Below are 23,053 nucleotides of genomic sequence, written 5' to 3' on the forward strand. Positions count from 1 at the left end.
CATAAGTTTATTTTATTTTGCTCAAAAACTGCATGAATCCATGTAAAACTCTGTAAAATTATACAAAGGGTTTGTCAGTCTGACATAGCATTGCGACACAGACAGACTTAACAACTATTGTTTAAAAAGCTGAGGTATTTTGAGAATGTAATTTAATAGAAATTCTGGTATTTACATTTCGAAGAACAGACACCAGCATGTCCCATTATAAAACATGAAAGTTTTAATCTAAGATTGCTGACTGTAACATATCTCCATGACACTGGACTCCTTTGGCTATAAATTCAGTGAGAATTCAAAGGAGAAATTGTTCAGTTCAGCCAAACAAATAAGAGTGTCAGTGGAAGGGTACTGTGGGGATATCGGGAGTAGAAGAAGCGGAGGGCTTGGAGGCTGTGGTCATGTTGGATGGAGGTGTAGAGGGATTGGATATCCATGGTGAAGATGAGTTGTTGGGGGCTGGGGAAACTGAAGTCTTGGAGGGGTGGAAAGCGTGGGTGATATCTCAAATGTATGTGGGGAGTTCCTGGACTTGAGAAGAATAGGACAGTATCAAGGTATGTGGAGATGAGTTTGGTGGGCCAGGAGCATGCTGAAACAATAGGTCGTCTGGGGTCGTTAGGCTTGTGGATCTTGGGAAGGAGGTAGAGTCGTGCAGTGTGGGGTTCCCGAACTATGAGGTTGGAAGCTGAGGATGGGAGATCTCCTGAGATGATGAGGCTGTGTCTGGTCTGGGAGGTGATGGTTTGGTGATGCTGGGTGGAGTCATAGTCGAGGAGGTGGTAGGAGAAGGTGTCTTTGATTGGTGCCTGGCTTCAGCGGTGTAGAGGTCAGTGTGCCAAACTACAACTGCACTCTCCATGACTGCTGTTTTAATGGTGAGGTTGGGATTGGAGCAGAGGGAGTGGAGGGCTGCGCATTGTGAGGGTGAGAGGTTGGAGTGGGGGAGGGGGGTAGACAGGTTGAGGCGGTTAATGTCTCGGCGGGAGTTGGAAATGATAAGATAGAGGGTGCATAATAGGCCAGCGCGGGGTGTTCAGGTGGATGGAGTGTGTTGGAGGTGGGTGAAGAGGTCCTCGGAAGATGGGTGGGAGTCCTGATTGAAAATGTAAGCTCGGAGGCGGAGATGGTGGAAAAAGTGAACGATGTCATGATGCGTAATTCCTGATGAAGGTCTTTTGACGAAATGCTAATTTTCTGCTCCTCAGATGCTGCCTGACCTGCTATGCTTTTCCAGCACTACTCTAATCTTGACTCTGATCTCCAGCATTTGGTATGGTTTCCTTTATTCCTTTGTCAGAGTATTGAGTACAGGAGTTGGGAGGTCGTGTTGCAGCCGTACAGGACATTGGTTAGCCACTGTTGGAATATTGTGTGCAATTCTGGTCTCCTTTCTATTGGAAAGACGTTGTGAAACTTGAAAGGGTTCAGAAAAGATTTACAAGGATATTGCCAGGGTTGGAGGATTAGAGCTGTAGGGAGAGGCCGTATAGGCTGGGGCTGTTTTCCCTGGAGCTTTGGAGGTTGAAGGGTGACCTTGCAGAGGTTTATAAAATCATGAAGGGCACGGATATGGTAAATATTCAAAGTCTTTTCCCTGGGTGGGGGAGTCGAAAACGAGAGAACGAGAGAACTTTGTCCCCAAGTTGTTTGTGGAATCTAACCACGTGTCATTTAATGGCTTGATAGAGTTGTAAAGTAATAGAATTTCACCTGCATCAGTGGAGTTTCAACAGATGTATTTATTAAGAAAGGATAACTAATACTGGAAAGTATGCAGTGTGGAAATAGTAAAGTTTTATATAAAATGAAACTTTAGTTTAAAATCCACTTACTGCAGAAATCATAGAATCCCGAGAGTGAGGAAATAGGCCCTTCAGCTCAACAAGTCCAAAGTGTAAACCTCCCAGACCCACTCTCTAACTCTTTTAATCTATATTTACCTCTAACTAATGCACCTAACCCGACACATCCCTGAACACTCCGGGCAAATTAGCATAGCCAATTCACCTAACCTGCATATCTTTGGATTGTGGGAGGAAACCAGAGCACTCAGCGGAAACTCATGCAGACATGAGGAGAAGGTGTAAACTCCACACAGACAGTCACCCGAGGCTGGAACTGAACCTGGGCTCCTGGTACTGTGAGGTAGTATGCTAACCACTGAGTCAGTGTGCCACCGTATGTAAATAGTTGGGATCGTAAACTGCAGTTGCAAGTCAGAGGGACTGTTCTTTGATCACTTGGGCTGAAACGACAGAGGGGTTGTTCTCAATTTGTCAGCCGTGTCACAGTAACTTTACATGAGAGTTGATTTTAAACACTTTATAGCAATTGGTAGAAATTAATGTTTCCTAATGTGCCATACTAAAAGTAGTAAAGAATTTGGAAGAGTCACAGAGATTTGGCACGGAAACAAACCCTTCGCTCCAACTCAGACATGCGTACAGATATCTTAATCTAATCTAGTCCTGTTTGCCAGTACTTGGCCAACATCCCTCAAAACCCTTCCTATTCATATACCCATCCAGATGCCTTTTAACTGTTGCAATTGTACCATTCTCTACCATTTCTGTTGTCCTTCGAGAAAAGCAACTATTTAGGTTTTTCGTAAATAATGCAGTACAGATGGCAAATGTCTAGGAAGGCATAAAACTGTCAGAGCATTGTAAGATTCCAAGGACAGATGACAGAGGTCTCTGCTAAACATCATGAGATTATGAGAGGAATTAGGGATGTCCACACACTTGTCCATCATTGTTTCTGTGTTTATTGGATACAGTGAATAGAAGAGGGGTATGTGGCTAACAATGACACCAATGTTACAAGGAATTATTGAGTAATGTGAAGGTTATAAAATTGTTGTATTTTGCTGGGAAACTCAATGTTAGTGACCCCTGATCTGAGCTGGTGTTTAAGAGGACATCTGAACCCCATGTGAAGGTCAAATTCAGGTTGGTCTCTGGTCACTCCCACTTATGTGGTAATAGAGCTCTGAATAAAAATTGCTTGTGCAAAGGAACACAGGACATAGACTCCTCTTTAATATTTCTTCCTCCAACTCATGCAAAGCTGTTCGAGGGCCAGATGTCAACTTTTCTTAATCAACTCGATCCGCCATATTATTACACACATCTGGGGTAGTTGCTTCTTGAAATCTGGCCTCTGACTCAGAGATAGGGCTGTCATCACTGCTTCAAAAGGGCCCAGGCCTGTTCTAATACAACTGTGAGCCAGGGGAATTGCATCTCGGTCTCCTGGCTTAAAGATAGAGTCACTACCACCGTGACATGCCATCTCTTTGTTTTCATGAATCTGCATCCAGTCATCCATTTATTCTGGCTCATCTGTTCTTCAGTAAAACAGCAGCATCATCCGTGCTATTAGTTATAATAACAATTTGCAAGAGTTATGTGGAGTCTCACAGATAAAAATCCCTGGACAGAATGTTTGATACTTTAATTGAATTTTACTTAAAATTGTTTCATTGTTGTTTACTAATGTTTAATTGAACAGAAGAGTAGATTTGAGGGGCTACCAGGTCCATTCCGTCATCCAGGTTTAATGTTTTTGCACTCATTAATTAACACCTTATGGAGATAGCTTGTGGTCATGAAAGTTTACTGCAGCCAAGGCATCAGCCTTAAATACTTCCGCCAAATCCAACCAAACCCCACCACCAAGAACATCTTGCCCATCCCACCCTTCTCTGCCTTCCACAAGGTTTGCTCCCTTCGACAGTCTTTGGTTTGCGCCACTCTTCCCACCAATGCCCCTGAACCCCCAGGCAACTTTTCCTGCAACCAGAAAAGATGCAGAACCTGCCAGCACACCACTCCTATCGCCTCCATCCAGGGCCCCAAACAATCCCTTCCAACTCCCTTTCCAACACAACCATCCTTGACCTCCTCTAATGCCTTAATGAAGGACACTGCAAATTGGAGGAACATCACCTCATCTTCTGCCGGGGCGATCTACAGCCCGGAAGACTCAAAAATTGAGTTCTCCAATTATAAATAACCTTCTTTCCCATCCCCTGACTCCATTCCCAGCCCCCCAACCCGCTTTCAATCCTCCCATTGACCAACCAGATTCATTCCTCCCATTGACCAATCAGGTTGTACTCCCTACTTGTCTTCACATATCCCCACTTCACCACCTTACTCTGGCCACCACCCTTTATCTGTAGCTTCCCCTACAGTCTCCCCCAGTGCTGCAGAACAGTTACACATGAAACGTTGACTTCTTTGCCTCCTGATGCTGCCTGGCTTGCTGTGTGAAGGGCTTTTGCCCGAAACGTCGATTTCGAAGCTACTTGGATGCTGCCTGAACTGCTGTGCTCTTCCAGCACCACTCATCCAGAATCTGGTTTCCAGCATCTGCAGTCATTGTTTTTACTCTGTGTTCTTCCAGCCTCCTGTCTGTTAGGAAAGATGTTTCATATAAATGTAAATGGTTCTGGTGTCAAGATAGAAACCTCTTTTGAAGGATGTAATTGAACGTTGTCACCTGCAGGAAACAGAGTGTAAATGTCCAGAGATTAAAAATCCAGAGAATCCATATAATTTACCAAATGAAATGCAACAGCAACTTGTTGTGAAAGTAGACATTAACTATATTCAGAAAACATTTTGAATAAATTGTGCAGTGAACAAAGCAAAATAAAAAAAGGTTTCACAAAACGGAGGTTGCTTCTCCCGACTCAGAGAGAACTGCAGCAGCTATGATTCTATATGCTTCATGTGTAGCTCTAGTCCTGTGTCATAGATTTGCTTTCTTTGCAACTACCTTGTGTACTTCAGACGTCTGATCAGTTGGCGAGAGAAGAGAGTGGCAACATCATACAATTCATTAAATCATTTAATCATTTATGATGGTGATCTGGTAAGCAGGACTAAACGTTAAGTTCACAGGACCAACAGATTCTGTATGAGTGGTGCAAGTGAATTCTTTCGTAATGAAATGCTCAGGAACGTTGGTGGTTTACTCCATTATTTCGGTCCATTCTGTAAAGGGAAGAACAGTGTTGATTGAAAACATACATGTTTTAATTACTCCATTGTAAAGCTATGCAACATCACCAATGAATTGAATTCATTATATTATCTGTACATACCACCCAAGTCAGGTTTGCCATCATTGTTCTTGTCCAACTCCCTCATGAGTTCATCGCATTCCTCATCTGCGTAATGCCCCCACCGACAGAAATGAAATATTTCAGCTCGACACAATCAATGAACCTATCAGCATTCCTGGAGTCAACAAGAAATGTCACCAATCCAGCAATGTTATCTGCCTCACCAAAATAGAAGTTTCTACATGAGAAAAGGTCAGATCCATCTAATTTCACTTTTGTTCAGCCATTCCTCTTACATTATATACTCTAATCATAGTAATCCATTTTACTCAGTGGTCTACAACAGATCTAAATATGATGTGTGAACATCTTAGGAAAGAGCTTCAGACACTCTCGTTTCAAAGTCACCTGTTCCATCCAAGAGTGCTACACTTGCCACTCAATGTCTGAAATTACTCATGCCCTGGATTGAATAACGTGTCCTCTAGTCTGAAAGTAACTAAAAATAATTAATCATTGTAAGCCCCTGTTCCTTTCAATTTTATCTAGTTTCCCTTTAATTACTGTTGTAAATTTGAGTTGTACTCTCTGTTGTTCCAAACGTTTGGTCATGAAAGCTATTCTGAAAAGCTCATATTGTTATTCTCTAGTTATGTTCTTCATAACGTTTTGCATGTATTTGGATACTGTTGACAGGGACAACATAGTTGACGATACCTAATTGCTCTTGAACAGAGTTGCTTGTTCAGCTATTAGGTTTGACTTGATTTGATTTATTGTCTTCACATGTACCTAAGTACAGTGAAAAATTATGTCTTGAGAGCAGTACAGGCTGATCATAGCAAATTAGAATACTACAGATTGTAGGGTACTTAGACAGACCAAGGTATTCAAGTTACGACTGCAATGGAGGTGCACAAAAGCAAGGTCAACATTAGATTTTGAATTAAGGTGAGGTGCATTCAGTAGTCTAATAACAGCCGGGAAGAAGCTGTTCTTGAACCTGTTGGTGCGTGTGCTCACGCTTCTATATCTTCTGCCAGATGGAAGTGGAAGTAGGAGTATATTACCAGGGTGGAAGAAGTCTTTGATGATGTTGGCAGCATTTCTATGGCAATGAGAGGTGTAAATTAAGTCCATTGATGGGAGGTTGGCATCCGTGATGACCTGGACTGTGCACGCAACCTTGTGTAGTTTCTTACAGTCCTGGATAGAGCAATTGTGCACCAAACTGTCATACATCCACATACAATGTTTTCTGTAATGCATCTGAAAATGTTAGTGAGGGTCCTTATCAACATGCTAAATTTCGTAAGCCTCCTGTTGTGCCTTCTTGATTATCACATGCATTGGGAGTTCCAGGATAGTATCGTCATTCCTGGGAACTTCACGCTTTCAAACCTCTCCACCTCAGCTCCATTGATGCAGATAGGGACATGTCCTCCTCCTTTCTTACTGAAGTCAATCATCAGTTCTTTTCCTTTGCTGACATTGAGAGCGCGATTGTTATCATTGCACCACAACAGCAAGCAATCTATCTCCTTCCTGTATTCTGATGCATCATTGATTGATATCGGGCCTACAAAAGAGGTATCTTCTGCAAACTTGTAGATGTCATTCATACAGAACTTGGCTGCACAGTCATGGGTGTACAGGGAATGCAGAAAGGGGCTGAGAACACATGCTTGTGGGATGCCAGTGTTGAGGATTATTGTGGAGAAGGTACTTTTGTCAATTCTGACTGATTGTGGTCTGTGGGACTGGAAACTGAGGATCCAGTTGCCGAGGGCGGAGCTGAGACCCAGCTCTGAGATTTTTGAGATTAGTCTGGTAGGGATTATGATGCTAAAGGTGGAATGGGAGTCAATGATTAGGAGGCTGATATAGGTGCCTTTATGATCCAGATTTTCCAGGGGTAAGTGTAGGGCGGGGAAATGGTATCCGATGTGGCCTTATTTTGTTGGTTGGCTGGGGAGGCAAGAGTTGATGTGGGCCATGACTAACTTCTTGAAGCACTTCTTGATTATGGAGGTCAGAGCCACTGGATGGTCATCATTTAACCCACGCTGCATGTGTTTTCTTTGGTACTGGGATGATGGTGGTCCTCTCGAAGCAGGTGGGGACTTCAAATTGTGGCAAGGAGAGGTTCAATATGTCAGCAAATATGTCTGTCAGCAAACACTGATCTGCACAGGATATCATTGCTCAGCAGGGTCTTTGTCTCAGGCAATGCCTGTACATGGTTAAGAAAACCAATCTGACATTTGCAGCAGTGACGGAGGGAGCTGGTGCATCAGGGGCTGTTTGCGCGCTTCAAGGAGGGATATGTTTTTGACAGCACGGTTAAGATTGAGACACATTTCTGTTGCTCTAAAATCACCTTTACGCCAATGAGGTAAGGAAGGCACATTTTTTCTTTTAAGGACATGAAAGAACAAGATCGATGTCACCATCATCAATGACAGTTGTCACAGTCTCCACTGACATTAGTTTTACTTTCCAGATTTATAAATTGAGTTTTCAATTTCACCAGCTGACAGGATGAGATTTGAACTTTTGTCACTGGAGCATTAGTGTGGGTCACAGGCTAGCTGATTCAGTGACATTTCCAAATTACGCCGTCAACTCTCGCAATTGAAAACGTGTTCTATCTACTCTATCAAAACATTAATGAATTTTACATACATCTATGGACCATCTTTTGTTCTTCTTTGTTGAAGAGAAAATAGACTCAACTGTTAATCATTTCCTGATGTGTATACCCAAGAATTTCCGTTATTATTGTTGTAAATCCTCCAACACCATCTCTAGTCCCTCAATATTCTATATATTGAATTGTGAAAGGTATTGTATGTGACAGAAAATGCCCATGAACTGTTGTTAAATATATGTTTGGCAATTACTGGTTCTGCCAATAATGTTTCTATTTTTTCTATATTTCTCCCTCACTTCTGTTCTGAAGAAGTTATATAAACTAGGAACACAAACTCAGTCTATCTGTCTCTACGGAAGGTGATCTCTACTGAGATTTTCTAAACTTATTTCAGATTACAAGCTTCTTAAGTTTTTTGTTTGTATAATAAATGTACTTAGTTGCTAAAATGATTTTGTGACGGTAATTTACAAGTGAATTCACCACAGTCTCATCAGATCATAGGGTTGCTTTCTCATTGGACACAGATGGCTGGTGGTGACTTGAACCTGAGGGTCACCATGCCTCAGTTGAGGGTCGAGAGGGAGAGTCCTTCATCGTGATCTTAGCTGGAAAAGGAATTAAACCGACTGTTGGTGTCACACTGCATTGAAACCAGCTATCCAGGTAACTGAGCTAGCTGCCCCCCTTCCCGGTATTTAGTTGCAAGTGGTTGTGCTTTTCTGTTTCTTCAGCTGATCTTTGAGTAAGGTCTTTATTTTTACAACATGTTCTTTGGAGAAACCATTGCCTCAAAATGGAATTTTTGCATGGCCACAGTTTGATGAAATTAGTCAAAAACCAAATTCACCTATCAAACATACAAAAGATTTCTGCGAATACTTTTTCGCAGTTTCTTTTTGCCTCCTCTTTCATCTCCCTTGTTTCATCACCAAGAGCTATTCAAAGTCAATGGTGCCACTTCCTAAGTTAAGACCACACTGATATTATAAGATCTGTCAACCGTTAACCATGAACATTTGAGAACAAAATTATGTTTGAATGAAATAAAATTGCTATATTTAATGAAGAAATGTTTTCATACCATCTTTATCTACTTCCTCAATGATGGCATCCATCTCTTTTCTGGTGGGGTTCTGACCCAGAATTTTCATCATTTTAAACAACTGATCAGTGCTGATGTCACCACCACCATCAGCAGCAAACATGTCAAGCACGGCCAAAAACTCTATGAAAATAAATTAAAGAAATTCTTGTCATGTTATTATTGGTTTCAATCTGCTTCAGAGAAATATTGGTATAAGGTCCATCAATATGTGCACATCATTTCATAGATAATCACATGTAGATTAAGTCAGGACAGTGCTGGTTTGGTGATACACAGTTCCTAGTATTTAAGCACAGATACAGCCATTCAAACCAACAGGCTTAATCTCAATATATAAACTCCATACATATGAGTGTTCGTGAGAACTGTTGCAATCTGAGATTTGACTATCCTATGGGAAACCCAAGACATCAATCATAAGTGAAATGCATAAACTATTGCGTACTAATTACTGAGAAATTAATTAAGTTTGATTTAGATTTTATTATCACAAGTGCTCAAGTAAAGAATTACTGGAGTACTGTGAAAAGTGTATAAAGACAACACACATGGCTCCATCTGAGGGATAAAGGCACTGAAGAATGAAAATGTTTGCTACAAAGTTGATACAGAAACAGAGTTAAAAAATTAAGGATTCACTTCATAGAGTAAGTAGAAGAGTAAGGAAATAAGATAATAGTGAACACTAAAGTACTTCTTAATTCAGACTAGGAAGGACTACTTTATCAGCAGCACTTATCCTGGCTAATCCAGAATTACTCAATGAAGAAATAACATCACTCCCTCATGCTAGCTAGGTCACAGACATCCCACCCCATGGCTTCAACAATGCACCAGTGTAATCATTCCTTGCAATGATTCTCAATAATTTGCTTTTTAAAAGTGCAGAAATTGCTTCTTCAGTTCATTGCTGTGAAACAGCCCTTTTCTCAATTCCCTCTCCAATCAAAAGTAAACTAAAATAAAAGATATTCTCTTTCAATCTTGTGCAACAGAGGTTGGTAGTGGAAGCCCTGACGATGTAAAAGTAGCAACTGAGGGAATTCAGGTAACAACAAACTGGTCTGATATCAGGCAGAGGGGAAGATGAGCTTCAGAGAAGAATCCTCTTGGACAAGAGGAGGCCAGAGGACCACAGAGACAAACTGAAAAGGGGAATTCAGGCATTTGATGGAAATAACACCATCAATCAGTCAGCTGCTTGGAAATGACTGATCCAGTGCTGTTGGAAACTGTAGCAATGTAAGATGATGATTGTGGACATCTGTGCTCTGATCCAGAAGGATTTAATGCCTTTCAGATTCCATATCAATCCCCCTTACTCCAGCCTTTAAGGTCACTATTAGTCTGAAGTTTTATGCAACCAGATCATTCCAGACATCAAATGTTGACCTGAGTAGAATCTCATCACTCCATCAGACAGGATAAAGTAACCCTATCTCCCTCGGTCCCAACCTCCTACCTTAATAGTTTAAATCCTCCCCAGCAGCTCCAGCAATTCTCCCTGCAGTATATCAGTCCCCTTCCAAATTGGGTGCAATCCGTTTTTCTTGTACAGTTCACTTCTCCCTCAAAAGAGATTCCAATGATCCAAAAATCTGAATCCTTCTCCCAGCTCCTCAGCCATGCATTCATCTGCTCTATCCTCCTCTTCCTGCCTGTGTGATTTTTAACTTTGTCCACCCCAGTCCAACACCAGCACCCCCAAAGTAATAATGATGATAATCATAACAAAAACTGGGAGAAAAGGGAGAAAAAAAGCAATAAACCTCACATCCCTCTTCCCGTCGGAGACCCCTCGATCGAGGCTGAGCTTCATTTCTAGCCCTGTTCCCGATCCCGGTCCGAGGTGAAGTTCAACGACTTGGAATGAAAGTCGCTCTCCCTCACAGAGTAACAAACTGCCAGCACAAGCTGCTTGAAAATACAGAAAACAAGTACTGATTGTGCCGACTGAGGCACGTACAGGAATGTTCACAGGACCCCTTCAAAGTCATGAAGCTGTCCAATATCAGCAATAAGCTCAGCCCCTTCAGCCCGTCCTGTACAATCCACCCCCGATGATATTTGACAGCGCATGTCACAATTGCAAATACAGACGCAAATCAGCGATAGCCACGTGAGAACATAAAATAAAGAGTATGTGACCTACACCAGGATATTAAAACGGCAATGAAAATAACCATTACCGATACAAAAAATATAACAATTGGGTGATTTATCAAATTAATAATCGCAGTGTCCTTTGGGGACCAACCCTTAAATAAATCCCTCCAGTGATGTACAGTAAAGGCCATGATCGAATTAGCAAGTCAACTGTCCATCTGCGCACAACATGGCGGCTTTCATTGGAAGCATATTTTACCCCCTTATCGCCAGTTCCTGAATAATACAAGTGTTTTCATGGAGAAATTGCTCCAACCGATTGAAATTCACAAAAGGTGGAAGGTCCTGTCCCCCAAAGGCAGTATGGTCGTGCTGTCCATTTCCCATTTCCCTAATTGATATGCTCTGTCTACTTGGGGATCATAGATAGTGTATGTATCCTTACAACAATGATTAACTGGGACATCCTTTCGGTTACCATCTAAATAACTGGTGCGGGGACGGGTAATACAGGCCCGATTTTGTCCTGCCTTGTGAATAACTGTGTCATTGTATGGAACTAACTGCCATGTGCATGTTCCTGCAGAATGTTCAAGGGAGCACAGTACAAACACTGGGCTGTGGAATGGACATGCCGTATCAAATGGCCACCCCTGGACAATCAGTCTCATTGTGAGGTTTATTCCTCTCATCAATCCACTTTCCTCTCATCTCTGGCAGCCACACCTGCGGGCCAAACAGATGAGGGAGAGTAATAAAGTTACACGAATTCTGTATATGGTTCACATTAATAATGCTCACAGTAAAATTACACCATTTCATGTTACAGGTAGCATATTGCATATTGCAATCTTCATTCAGCAAACTTGAAAATGTTCACCCACATATCACTGTCCTGACAAAACTATTCATTCCAATTCTACTCTTAACAATTGATGAGGAATGTCATGGAACATGCAAACCATAGAATTATTGAAACCATTCTGTTGTAGGGACGTGTGAAGTTCTTTCCATCCCATTCTATACAATTGATCCCATCGTATTACATCAGATAATCAACTGGATAACATATACCTGGTTATCCCTCCATCCCAATCATTTTCTAGACTAATGGCACCTCCAGTCAGGATGGTCAGTTTTTGTATCTTGTTATGGAATGTCTTAATATCCATGGCATTCAATACTCCAATGCCTGATCCTAGCTCTCCTAATATTGTACCAAGACCCTGCTTTAATCTGATATTTTGCAGTCGCCTAACTAAAGGCTTAACTTTACACCCTGGGGGTTTTGACTCATATTGTACCCGTATCGTGAGATTAACTACACTGGGAGATACAATCACTTTGGTGCATGTTGAAAGGAGGCGTTGAATACAGACCATCCTTAACTGTTGTTGACTAGTTTTCTGGACTGACTTCGAGAGCCGCCAGCCATGGCCTGCCCACTACTTCAGATGTTTTGGTACAATTGTACCATTGATCGGCAAATACCGTGGTTTTTATTGTATCATTGATGCTTTACGGTGTGTTTGTATTAAACTTTACCCAGTGTGACAACCAAGTTGTAGTCATTTACTGCGTCGTTGCATTGTTTTTTTGCACAAGCCATTTCTGTTCAACATGTAGTTTGCAGATGTACATCCCCCTTGCTACCCATCACCCACACGACGTACATGTTGCAGCATAGTGTCCAATGGCACATCGACGCCCTGATTAATCAGTGAAGTTGTCCTGTACTCTGTTAGTCTCTCAGGCTGACCACACCATTTCCGCACAGCAACCACAGAAATCCGTTGCCCGTGTAAACTGATGTGTTATCCACAGCAGCAATCTCCCATAACAATTCACCTTGGGTACTGTGAACAAATTATGTCTTATCAACGTACAATCTTTGACAACTCACTCTCCTTTCATTAACTCCCCACTGCCTATAAACTCTGGGACGTCCTGCTCCATTATCAATATCCTTTAGATATCACCTTGTCCAGAGGTAAGTATCTCACAAGTTTTAGGAGGGTGTTGTGGGTGGTGTACCCAAACCTTTTCCCCTGTACAATGGTCATCGGACAGTGTCGGTTTATTGGAAGGATGTAACTGGCCACCTCCTACAAACATTCGACTCAGAGGTCTCCCTCCTTTCAGAGGCTGATAGTTCAGGTTGTACAATATCAGTGGCAGCACTTTGAGCAATCCCAATAACATATGATTCGGGGGTCAATAATTTAGTTTGTTATTTTAATAACTCATTCACATGTTCTATAAGACCAGCTGGTGAGGCTAGTAAGGAATGTGGAACTTCCAATGTGTCCCGTTGTCTGCAGTTCAATGCTGCACCTGTTGACCTGGAAAGTGTGAACCATTGCCTGATTATATATCTGATGGTTCACCATAGTGGGATATCAATGGTTCTAGGCCCATAACAATGATATCCTGCTTACTTTTTTTGTCCGGAAAGCTAATATTAGCCCAGAGTAACTGTCCACCATGGTTAGCAGAAATTGATATCGTTGTTGTAACGGGAATGGGCCAATATTGTCCATCTGCCACATTTGATCAGGCTGCACTCCTCAATTAGTTTGTGCCATTGAATTTTTCGGCAGTATATTTCACACCTGCCAATAACCCTTTCACCAGATCGGCGGAGAAGTGCAAACCTCAATCTCGTGCCCACTACACAGGGCCCTGATACCCTCAATATCCTGATTTTTCATGAGCCCGTTTTCCAGTGTGACACTCTTCAGATGCACCTTCAATTGTGCTGCCTTTTACTATCCTATCTTACAGTATTGTTCGGATCAGCAGATTACAGACAATCTTTCACATGGGCATTAACATGGTGCACAGTAATTTCCATGTGCTGTGCCTTCACCCATATTTGTTTCCATAGTTCTGTTCCACACAGGGCTTTTCCAGCAATTTTCCAGTCATGTGACTGGCAAGTTGGCATCCATACAGCCACGACACACCAGTCAGTATAAACATACAAACACTGACTCTCTTCTTGTGCAAGGACCACAGCTGCTTATTCGGCATACTTGCTCAATTCCTCCATCTCCCTCACGACAGTTAATCGTCTGTGTGGAGAGATTAAACAGCTGCTCGCCACCGCCTTCCGCCATTCTCCCAAGTGGTTCATCTAACTTTCCTCCAAACACAGTGACGAGTATTTTCAGCCAGTTATTCAAAGGGTACGCCCCCATTGAACGGGAGATGCAGGAATGGCCAGGTCAGAGCTCGGGTATTCAGCTATTTGTTCATTGAGTTTGGCAACCCCTTCCTTTCCCTTCTTGGCTCGATCAGCGATGTACCATTTCTATTTTACAATGGTGCTTTGTTGGGTACTACCGGCCTTGTGGGTCACAACACCAAATAACACCCCTGTCAGAATTGGTAACTCCGGCTGAGGAGCATTTTGTCCTCGTCCGTCTGTCCTTCAGTTTCTACCATGTCCCAGTAACAGGCCAGAATTTGTTCTTCAAATGGTGGGTAATGCAAAACTGCCTCAGTACCTTTCTGGACCAGAAGCCCCAAAGATATCGCTTTCCCGATTTGTCTCTGCCATAAGCTCCACATGGCGACATCTTATAGAACTGACATTTGTAATTCAAAGGCTCGGCCAGGTATCTGAGGGGCCCAAGGGCAGTGTTAGTGCTACGGCCTCTTTGGCGGCCTTCAATGCTCTCTGTTCTTCATCGCCCCATTCACACTCAGCTTCCTTTTGAGTAATGGCATATCAGTAACATCTGAGTACCATGATCAAGTAAGGGACATGTCTGCACCAATATCCGAGCCATCCTCAGTCTTGATAGTTGGAACAAACATTTCTTGAATTTTATTCTTTTTTTATAGGTAACTATTGTTTTTTGTTAACTGAATACTTTAAAAAACTGCTGCTCACTGCATCATTTTCGGATTCACTTCCCAGTCTCTGTATCGCATATGTTGCAGCAGTGTGACTAGAGCTTCCATTAACACAGTTCCCGTTGGTCTGTGGATCAAGATATCATCAATATAATGTGTACATGTATGTCTGTGGGCAGCGGACACATATCTAAGTCCCTGTAATAAACTTAAGGCTGACGCCCACCAATTGGGAAGTTGGTCAATTCCATAGAATCCTCGTACAGTTTAATTGTGTTCAGTGTTTCCATCTACTTCATGTTTTTATATCAGCGCACACACATCACCTGTTCCATTCCCTCGGAAAGGCGATGTCTCTGTGGCTCGAATCCGCGGAGCTCTGGCCCCACCTTTCCCTGACATTGTCTCCTGATCCCCGAATTATCAAACTGTTGATCTCTCTCTCTCTGTCCTGAGTTACCTGCCTGACCTTGACTTCATTCAGAATCAAGTGGAACTCTTTACTTAGTTCCCCGAAATATTCACAGGTTTACCATTCCTCCCAGCAACTGCTCAGTTCAACCAGTCGTTAATCCCAACACTGTGAATTCCTGATTTTTGGGGGGGGATAAATGCTTCCGAAATGCTTCCGGATCCCAAGCAGGACTGTCACTCATCTTTCGTGTCTTGGGGACTGCCTTTGCTGGAGAGGTTTTTAAAATTTGATTTATTCGTTCAACCATGGCAAAGCTCTATGTGAAATTGTTAAATTGTCATTTGTATTGAATTTCCTCTCTTCAGTTGCCTTTTATACAACAGTAATTCAAAACCATGAGGGAAATTCTCATCAGAAACCCTTTAACACTCTGACTTCAACTAACCGAGGTGCAGCTGTTTGCTGAGAACCATCGTTAGCTCCTTAAAGGGGATAGAACATTCCGAGATCCCAGTCCTTTAATCAATTCACATTTCACCACAAGTCTCTTCTTTTACCTGCGAGTGTATGAATAACACCGCAAAACCCCAACACGCAATACTTCAATAAATCTGCAGCTTAACTTCATTTAGTTTCTAAAATAACTCAGACACTTAAAATCATCCATACTTACATTTCTGTATGTGATCGATAATATGAACTCCGACAGGTTATAACCCCTTGGCATAAAATATTTTCTTGAGATGGACGAGTTGAACCGAAAGGTCTGTTTCCGTGCCGGACATCTCTCTGATTCTGTGACTCTCTGTCAAGCTACGGGGCAAAAAGAAATGACATCGAAGAACAACCAAGAAACCAAAGCAAGCAGCTCAGTGACCGCAGGCACTTGCGAAATTCAAACAGAAAACTTGCACGACGCCAAAAAAAATACATGAACACTTTTATTCACTCAACAAAGCCTTCCAGGCACTTTCTTCCAATCTCAGGTTTTAACCTGATGCCTCAGTCTGTCTTGTTGTCGGAGTGAGAGGTACAGACATTTTTACATTTGTTCAGGCAGCATCCGAGGAGCAGTAAAATCGACGTTTCGGGTAAAAGCCCTTCATCAGAAATACAGGCGGAGTGCCTGAAGGGTGGAGAGATAAATGAGAGGAGGGTGGGGGTGGGGAGAAAGTAGCATAGAGTACAATAGGGAGTGGGGGAGGGGATGAAGGTGATAGGTCTGAGTGGAGGGTGGAATGGATAGGTGGAAAAGAAGATAGGCAGGTCGGACAAGTCAAGGGGACAATGCTGAGCTGGAAGCTTAGAACTGGGGTGAGGTGGGAGAAGAGGAAATGAGGAAACTGTTGAAGTCCACATTGGGGTTGAAGTGTTCCGAGGCGGAAGATGAGGCGTTCTTCCTCCAGGCGTCTGGTGGTGAGGGAGCGGCGGTGAAGGAGGCCCAGGACCTCCATGTCCTCGACAGTAAGGGAGGGGGAGTTGAAATGTTGGCCACAGGGTGGTGTGGTTGATTGGTGCAGGTGTCCCAGAGATGTTCCCTAAAGTGCTCTGCTAGGAGGCGTCCAGTCTCCCCAATGTAGAGGAGACCGCATCGGGAGCAACGGATACAATAAATGATATTGGTGGATGTGCAAGGAAAACTTTGATGGATGTGGAAGGCTCCTTTAGGGCTTTGGATGGAGGTGAGGGAGGACGTGAGGGCACAGATTTTGCAATTCCTGCGGTGGCAGGGGAAGGTGCCAGGATGGGAGGGTGGGTTGTAGGGAGGCATGGACCTGACCAGGTAGTCACGGAGGGAACGGTCTTTGCGGAAGGTGGAAAGGGGTGGGGAGGGACATATATCCCTGGTGGTGGGGTCTGTTTGGAGGTGGCAGAAATGTCGGCGGATGATTTGGTCCACATCCATCAAAGTTTTACCTGCACATCCACCAATATCATTTATTGTATCCGTTGCTCCCGATGCGGTCTCCTCTACACTGGGGAGACTGGACGTCACCTAGCAGAGCACTTTAGGGAACATCTCTGGGACACCCACACTAATCAACCACACTGCCCTGTGGCCTAACATTTCAACTCCCCCTCCCGCTCTGCCAAGGACATGGAGGTCCAGGGCCTCCTTCACCGCTGCTCCCTCACCACCAGGCGCCTGGAGGAAGAACGCCTCATCTTCCGCCTCGGAACACTTCAACCCCAGGGCATCAATGTGGGCTTAACAGTTTCCTCATTTCCCCTTCCCCCACCTCACCCTATGTTCCAAGCTTCCAGCTCAGCACTGTCCCCTTGACTTGTCCTACCTGCCTATCTTCTTTTCCACCTATCCACTCCATCCTCCCCGCTAACCTATCACCTTCATCCCCTCCCTCACTCACCAATGTACTCTATGCTACTTTCTCCCCCCACCCCCACTGTCCTCTCACTTATCTCTCTACCCTTCAGGCTCTCTGCCTTTATTCCTGATGGAGGGCTTTTGCCCGAAACGTCGATCTTACTGCTCCTCGGATGCTGCCTGAACTGCTGTGCTCTTCCAGCACCACTAATCCAGAATCTGGTTTCTGGCATCTGCAGTCATTGTTTTTACCCATTTTTACATTTGTGATCAGAAGCTCCAGACAAAAGTACACTGCTGTGATATGGGAGCTTGTCTCCTTCATCTCAGCTGTGACTACAGTCATGGAGTCATAGAATCATACAGTGTGGAAACAGGCACTTCGTTCCAACTCGTCCTCATCAGAAACTAACCTAGTCCCATTTGCCTGCATTTGGCCCATATAATTCTAAACCTTTCTGATTCATATGTCCATCCAAATGCCTTTTAAATGTTGCAATTGTACCTACCTCTACCACTTTCTCAGGCAGCTTGTTCCTTAAACACACCACTCTCTGTGTGAAATAGATGCCTCTCAAGTCCCTTTTAGATTTTCCTCCTCTCACCTTAATGCTATGCCCTTTAATTTTGGACTTCCTTACCCCGGGATAAAAGATTTTGGCTATTCACCTTCTCTATTCCCCGTGGAATTTTATAAATCTCCAAAGTGTCATCCCTCAGCCTGCAATGCTCGAGGGAAATCATTTCCAGTTTATTCAGCCTCTGCCTGGATCTCAAACCCTCCAGTCCCAGCAACACATTTGTAAACTTTTACATGCTTTCCAGTTTAACAACATCTTTCCTGTAACAAGGCAAGCACAACTGAATGTGATATTCAGAAACTGGCCTCACTAATGTCTTGTGTGCTGCAACATGACTTCCCAACTCTTATGCTCAATGCTCTGACCAATAAAGTCAAACATACGCAGCACTGCCTTCACCACTCTGCCTACCTGTGACTCTACTTTAAAGGAACTATGTTCCGAGGTCTCTCTGTTTGGCAACACCTCCCCAGGACCCTTCCATTAAATGGGTTAGTCCTGCCCTGTTTAGATATACTGAAATGCAATACTTAACATTTGTCAAAATGAAACTCCATCTGCCACTCCTCAGACAGACCAATTAGATCATTGGTCCATCTGATCAAGATCTCATTTTACTCTTCGATAACCTTCTTCATTGTCAACTATGTCACCAATTTTGGTATCATCTGTAATCTTACCAGCCATGCTTCCTGTATTATCATCCAGATCATTTCAATAAATGATAAAAGGCAGTGAACCCGGCACTGATCTTTATGGCCCACTGCCGGTTACAGGCCTCTTGTCCAAATAACAACCCTCTAACGCAACTTCCTATCTCCCACTGTCAAACCTATTTTCTATCCAATTAGCTAGCTCTCCCTTGATCCCATATGATCTTACCTCATTAACCATTCTCCCATGCGGAACCATGTCAAAGACCTTGGAAAAAATAGACAACATCTACCGCTCAGGCTTCCTCTCTCTTCTTGGACAACTCTCCAAACTCTCAGTCAAGGCAGTGTGGCATGATTTCCAACACAGAAAGCCATGTTTACTACCTCTCATCAATCTATGCCTTTCCAAACGCATGGAACACCTCTGTCTCAAAGACGTCTCCAATAACTTACCTATCATTGATGTCAAGGTTCATTGGTCTGTTGTTGCCTTGCTTTTCCTTGCAGCATTTCTTAAATAATGACACAACATTATCCATTCTCCAGTCTTCCAGTACCTGACCCCTGACTGTTGATAATGCAAATAGCTCAGCAAGGCACCCTGCAATGTCATCCCAAACTTCGCACAATGTTCTGGAATGCACCTGATCAGGTCCTGGCGATTTATCTACATTTATGAATTTTAAAGCCTTCCAGGCCCAGCTCTTCTGTAATATGGATGCTTTTCAAGCTATCATGATTTATTTTCTCAAGTTCTGTGAACAGACCTGTAATTTTTAACTAACAGCTTGATTTCTTGTGAGTTTATCCACAGTTCACAGCTCATAATTAAGTGCCATTAAAGATTTCTCTACAAGTTATTTGATTCTACTATTTTTAAAAACCCCAGTAGTTTTCAATAGATGACAATATCATTTGCCTTCCAAAGTACTTGTTCAACCTGCATACAAACCTGAATGACTCATATTTGAAGGCATCCACATCTCATTGTACCCATAGGTTCTGGAAGCTTTCTCCATTCACTTCATAAACTGCTTTTCTATTCTTCCTGCCAAAGTAGACATTTCAATTTGTAACTCATATGACAATTTTTTTCTGCCCAATCACTTAACCTTCAGTCACTTTGTAAACACATTATTCTTTCCTTCCAATTTACTTCCCAACTTCCCTTTGTGCCACCGGCAAATGACAGCATCCCTGTGGTGCAGAAAGAGACCATTTGGTGCATCACATACGCACCGAAGCTTCAATAAATACCCCACCCAGACCCTGAATCTTCCCTACATTTACCATGGCTAATCTACCTGATGCTAGACAACACTAAAAACTGCAAACAATTGAGCGTGACACATCCACCATATCTGCATATCTTTGGACTGCAGGAGGACTGTGGAAACTCATGCAGACATGCAGAGAACGTGCAAACTCTGTATGGACAGTCACCAAAGGCTGGAGTTGGAGTCGCTGGTGCTGTGAGGTATCAGTGCTAACCACTGAGCCACTCTGACACCCCTTAAGATGGTTACCATTAGAATGTTTCCTTCATAAATCATTTATAATGATTGTAAATAGCTAAGCTCTGTGACACGTTCCTGGTTACAGCTTGCCAACCTGAAAAATGACTAAATTATACACCTATTTACTGTTGGCCAATAAATCCCTATCTATGCTAATATGTTACCCTCTTCATAATGATCTTTTACTGTTTGTAATAATCTCAGATGGAACACCTTGTTAAACAAGTAGATTACAACTATGGCTTTCACTTTGTCTTTATGCTGGTATTTCTGCCAGGTTTTCTGAGAATACTTTTTTGTTGGTTTTCACAACAAGACTGTGATCCACAACTAATTGATCTGAGTGGGAAGAGAGAAATATATTTGTCTTTCTACCCTTTCATCCTGCTCATCTTTTAGACCTGACACATCACAGGGGAATGAGAAGAGCCATGAACCGAACTATTTAGATTAGTGTATGAAATGGATGTGACTCACAAGCTGCAGTGGTCATGGCCAACTGCCAAATCAAATGAAACAAAGGAATTATGTTCTGAACTGTGAATGAGTTTGAACAGTTAGTATCAGAAATAAAGCCCTGAATCTCAAAATTAGAAACCTTTGCTTTGTGACCTGAGCTACATGTCATTTAGTGCACGATTCAATGATGAACTTGATGATGTTCTGTCTGTCGGGATGATTTCACCGGATGACAGTTCAGGACTGAAGATGCTTAGCGGGGACCTGCTCTTTTTTGTTCAAATGGATACAAAAAATGCCAACTAGAGTTGAATAGAAATATTATTAGAGGTGGAAATAATAGACCTCAGTCCTTCCTTCCCACCAACCCAAGAAACTCCTTGCTAACCAGTGAACAACATGTGTGCCCTCGCCAAGGACACCTGGGCATTGTTACAACCATGAAAGGGAGCTTCCACATGTAGAAGCTTTCAGAAGCTTCTCATGATTAGATGGCAGGAAAAAATACCAATCACTGATCACACATACCAAGTATCCACCATGTATTAGGACAGTCACTAATGTCAGACTGCCTGACACTTGGTATGGAAGCAGCTCCTCCATAGAAAGTTTGAGTCTGCAGTACACTCACAGCGTGGGCAACAGAAGCATTACAAGGACACTTAGAAAGCTCCACCTAAGAGTTTTGATTTGGGTTTCCAGTCTTGGGAAAAATCCATGTGAGACAGTGGATCTGGCAGAACCAAATAAGAGAATGGTGTGCTGAAGAAGGGGTATCTGGATTCAAAATAATAACTCTGATTTCTCCCCACAGGTGCTGCCAGAACTGCTGAGATTTTCCAGCAATTTCTGTTGTTGTTGTTGTTGTTGTTGTTGAAGAGAATGGTGAAGCCTCTCTTAAAAGCAAGTGCATATCAAATGATTGGAAATCAAGGAGATTAACTCCTGAGCCAGCAGCGCATCAAAACCTCAATCTGCAGTCAGCTGGTGTACTTGCAGCAGAACCTTCTGAGTACAGACCTCCCAGGCACAGATTGGCCTTAGCAGTGACATACGTTCCCATTGAATGGCAAACAAACTCCCCAGCTGACAAATATGACCATTTTCACTGTGAAGGACAAAAAAGGCATCTACAGATTTGAGAATTAATCTCTGTATCTCAGAGTGTGGAGTGCGAGGAAGGGGAATTTGCTTCATCAGGCACTGGGATCTCTAGGAAAGACAGAACTATTCCATTGACATAGGTTCCCTTTAAACTGGGCTCAGATCAGAATCTTGACAACTTGCAGACCTACGAATGTTTTTAGGGTTTCGATATGAATAGAGATAAGTAACAGGATTGCAAAAATTTATAAAATGGAGAGTGACCAAGTAGAGGCTGATAGCCAAGTTCAGTACCCATGAGGCTAGACTCAACCCGGACTTTGGATTCATGTCAAACTACAGGTGATCCCACTACGCCATGCACTCACATACACAAAAGCACATATACACACCCTCTCACAGGCATATACTTCATCACACTCATGTACACACTCTATCAAGCACACACACACTCTCTCTCTCTCTCTCTCCTGTCCTCCAAGACACACACACACACACACACATACACACACACACGCGCACACACACACATACACTCTCTCTCTCTCGCTCTCTCCCGCCCTCCCACACACTCTCTCACTCTTTCTTTCCCTCACTGGAACACATACACACATACATATGGGGAGAATTTGCATTTGCAGAATTGTATTTGCAGATACATTCCATTTTGTTCAAAAAGCACACAATCTGTGGGCAGTCAATATTTTTTATAATACCTGTGACATTTTATAAATTTCTACCTTGGAAATAGAGCCAGTCTAACTCAAGATTGGAATACATACTGACTCTAACCTTGTACCTTTAATACATTGTCTGAGCTGTGATGTCACTTTTTTTAATAAAACCGTAATTTATCTCAGGACTGTGACTTGAAAGAAGTTCTGGGATTTACATATTAATGAATCAAAACCAGCAATCCATTCTAAAAGTTTAAAGACTGAACAGCGATCTAGGTTTGTTCAATATATTGCCTCATTGTATGACACTATGTTCTTTTGCTACAAATTCTGTGTCCTATGATCCTATTCCGCTAGCTACCTAAGGAAGGAGCAGTGCTCTAAAAGCTTGTACTTCCTCATAAACTTGTTGGAATATAACCTATTGTCAGGAGATTTTTAACTTTGTCCACCCAAGTCCAACACCAGCACCTCCAAATCTTAATAGAGTGAGTAGAAAGTAAAGAAATAAGA

The 23,053-nt window shown here is 42.7% G+C and overlaps 1 protein-coding gene across 1 annotated transcript in view; it reads right to left on the reverse strand.

Moving 5' to 3' along the window:
• LOC140463204 (troponin C, skeletal muscle-like) overlaps positions 1-15,693 on the reverse strand; it is a 66,047-nt gene extending 50,354 nt beyond the window's left edge. The window contains exons 1-2 of the mRNA XM_072556997.1: positions 15,666-15,693; positions 8,815-8,958 (exon numbers count right to left, since the gene is read on the reverse strand). Of these exons, the coding sequence (XP_072413098.1) occupies positions 8,815-8,958; positions 15,666-15,693 (172 nt within the window). The remainder of the gene's footprint in view (positions 1-8,814; positions 8,959-15,665) is intronic.
• Between the last annotated feature and the right edge of the window lie 7,360 nt (positions 15,694-23,053).

Source organism: Chiloscyllium punctatum, chromosome 37, assembly GCF_047496795.1.
Source record: "Chiloscyllium punctatum isolate Juve2018m chromosome 37, sChiPun1.3, whole genome shotgun sequence".
Lineage (NCBI taxonomy): Eukaryota > Metazoa > Chordata > Chondrichthyes > Orectolobiformes > Hemiscylliidae > Chiloscyllium > Chiloscyllium punctatum.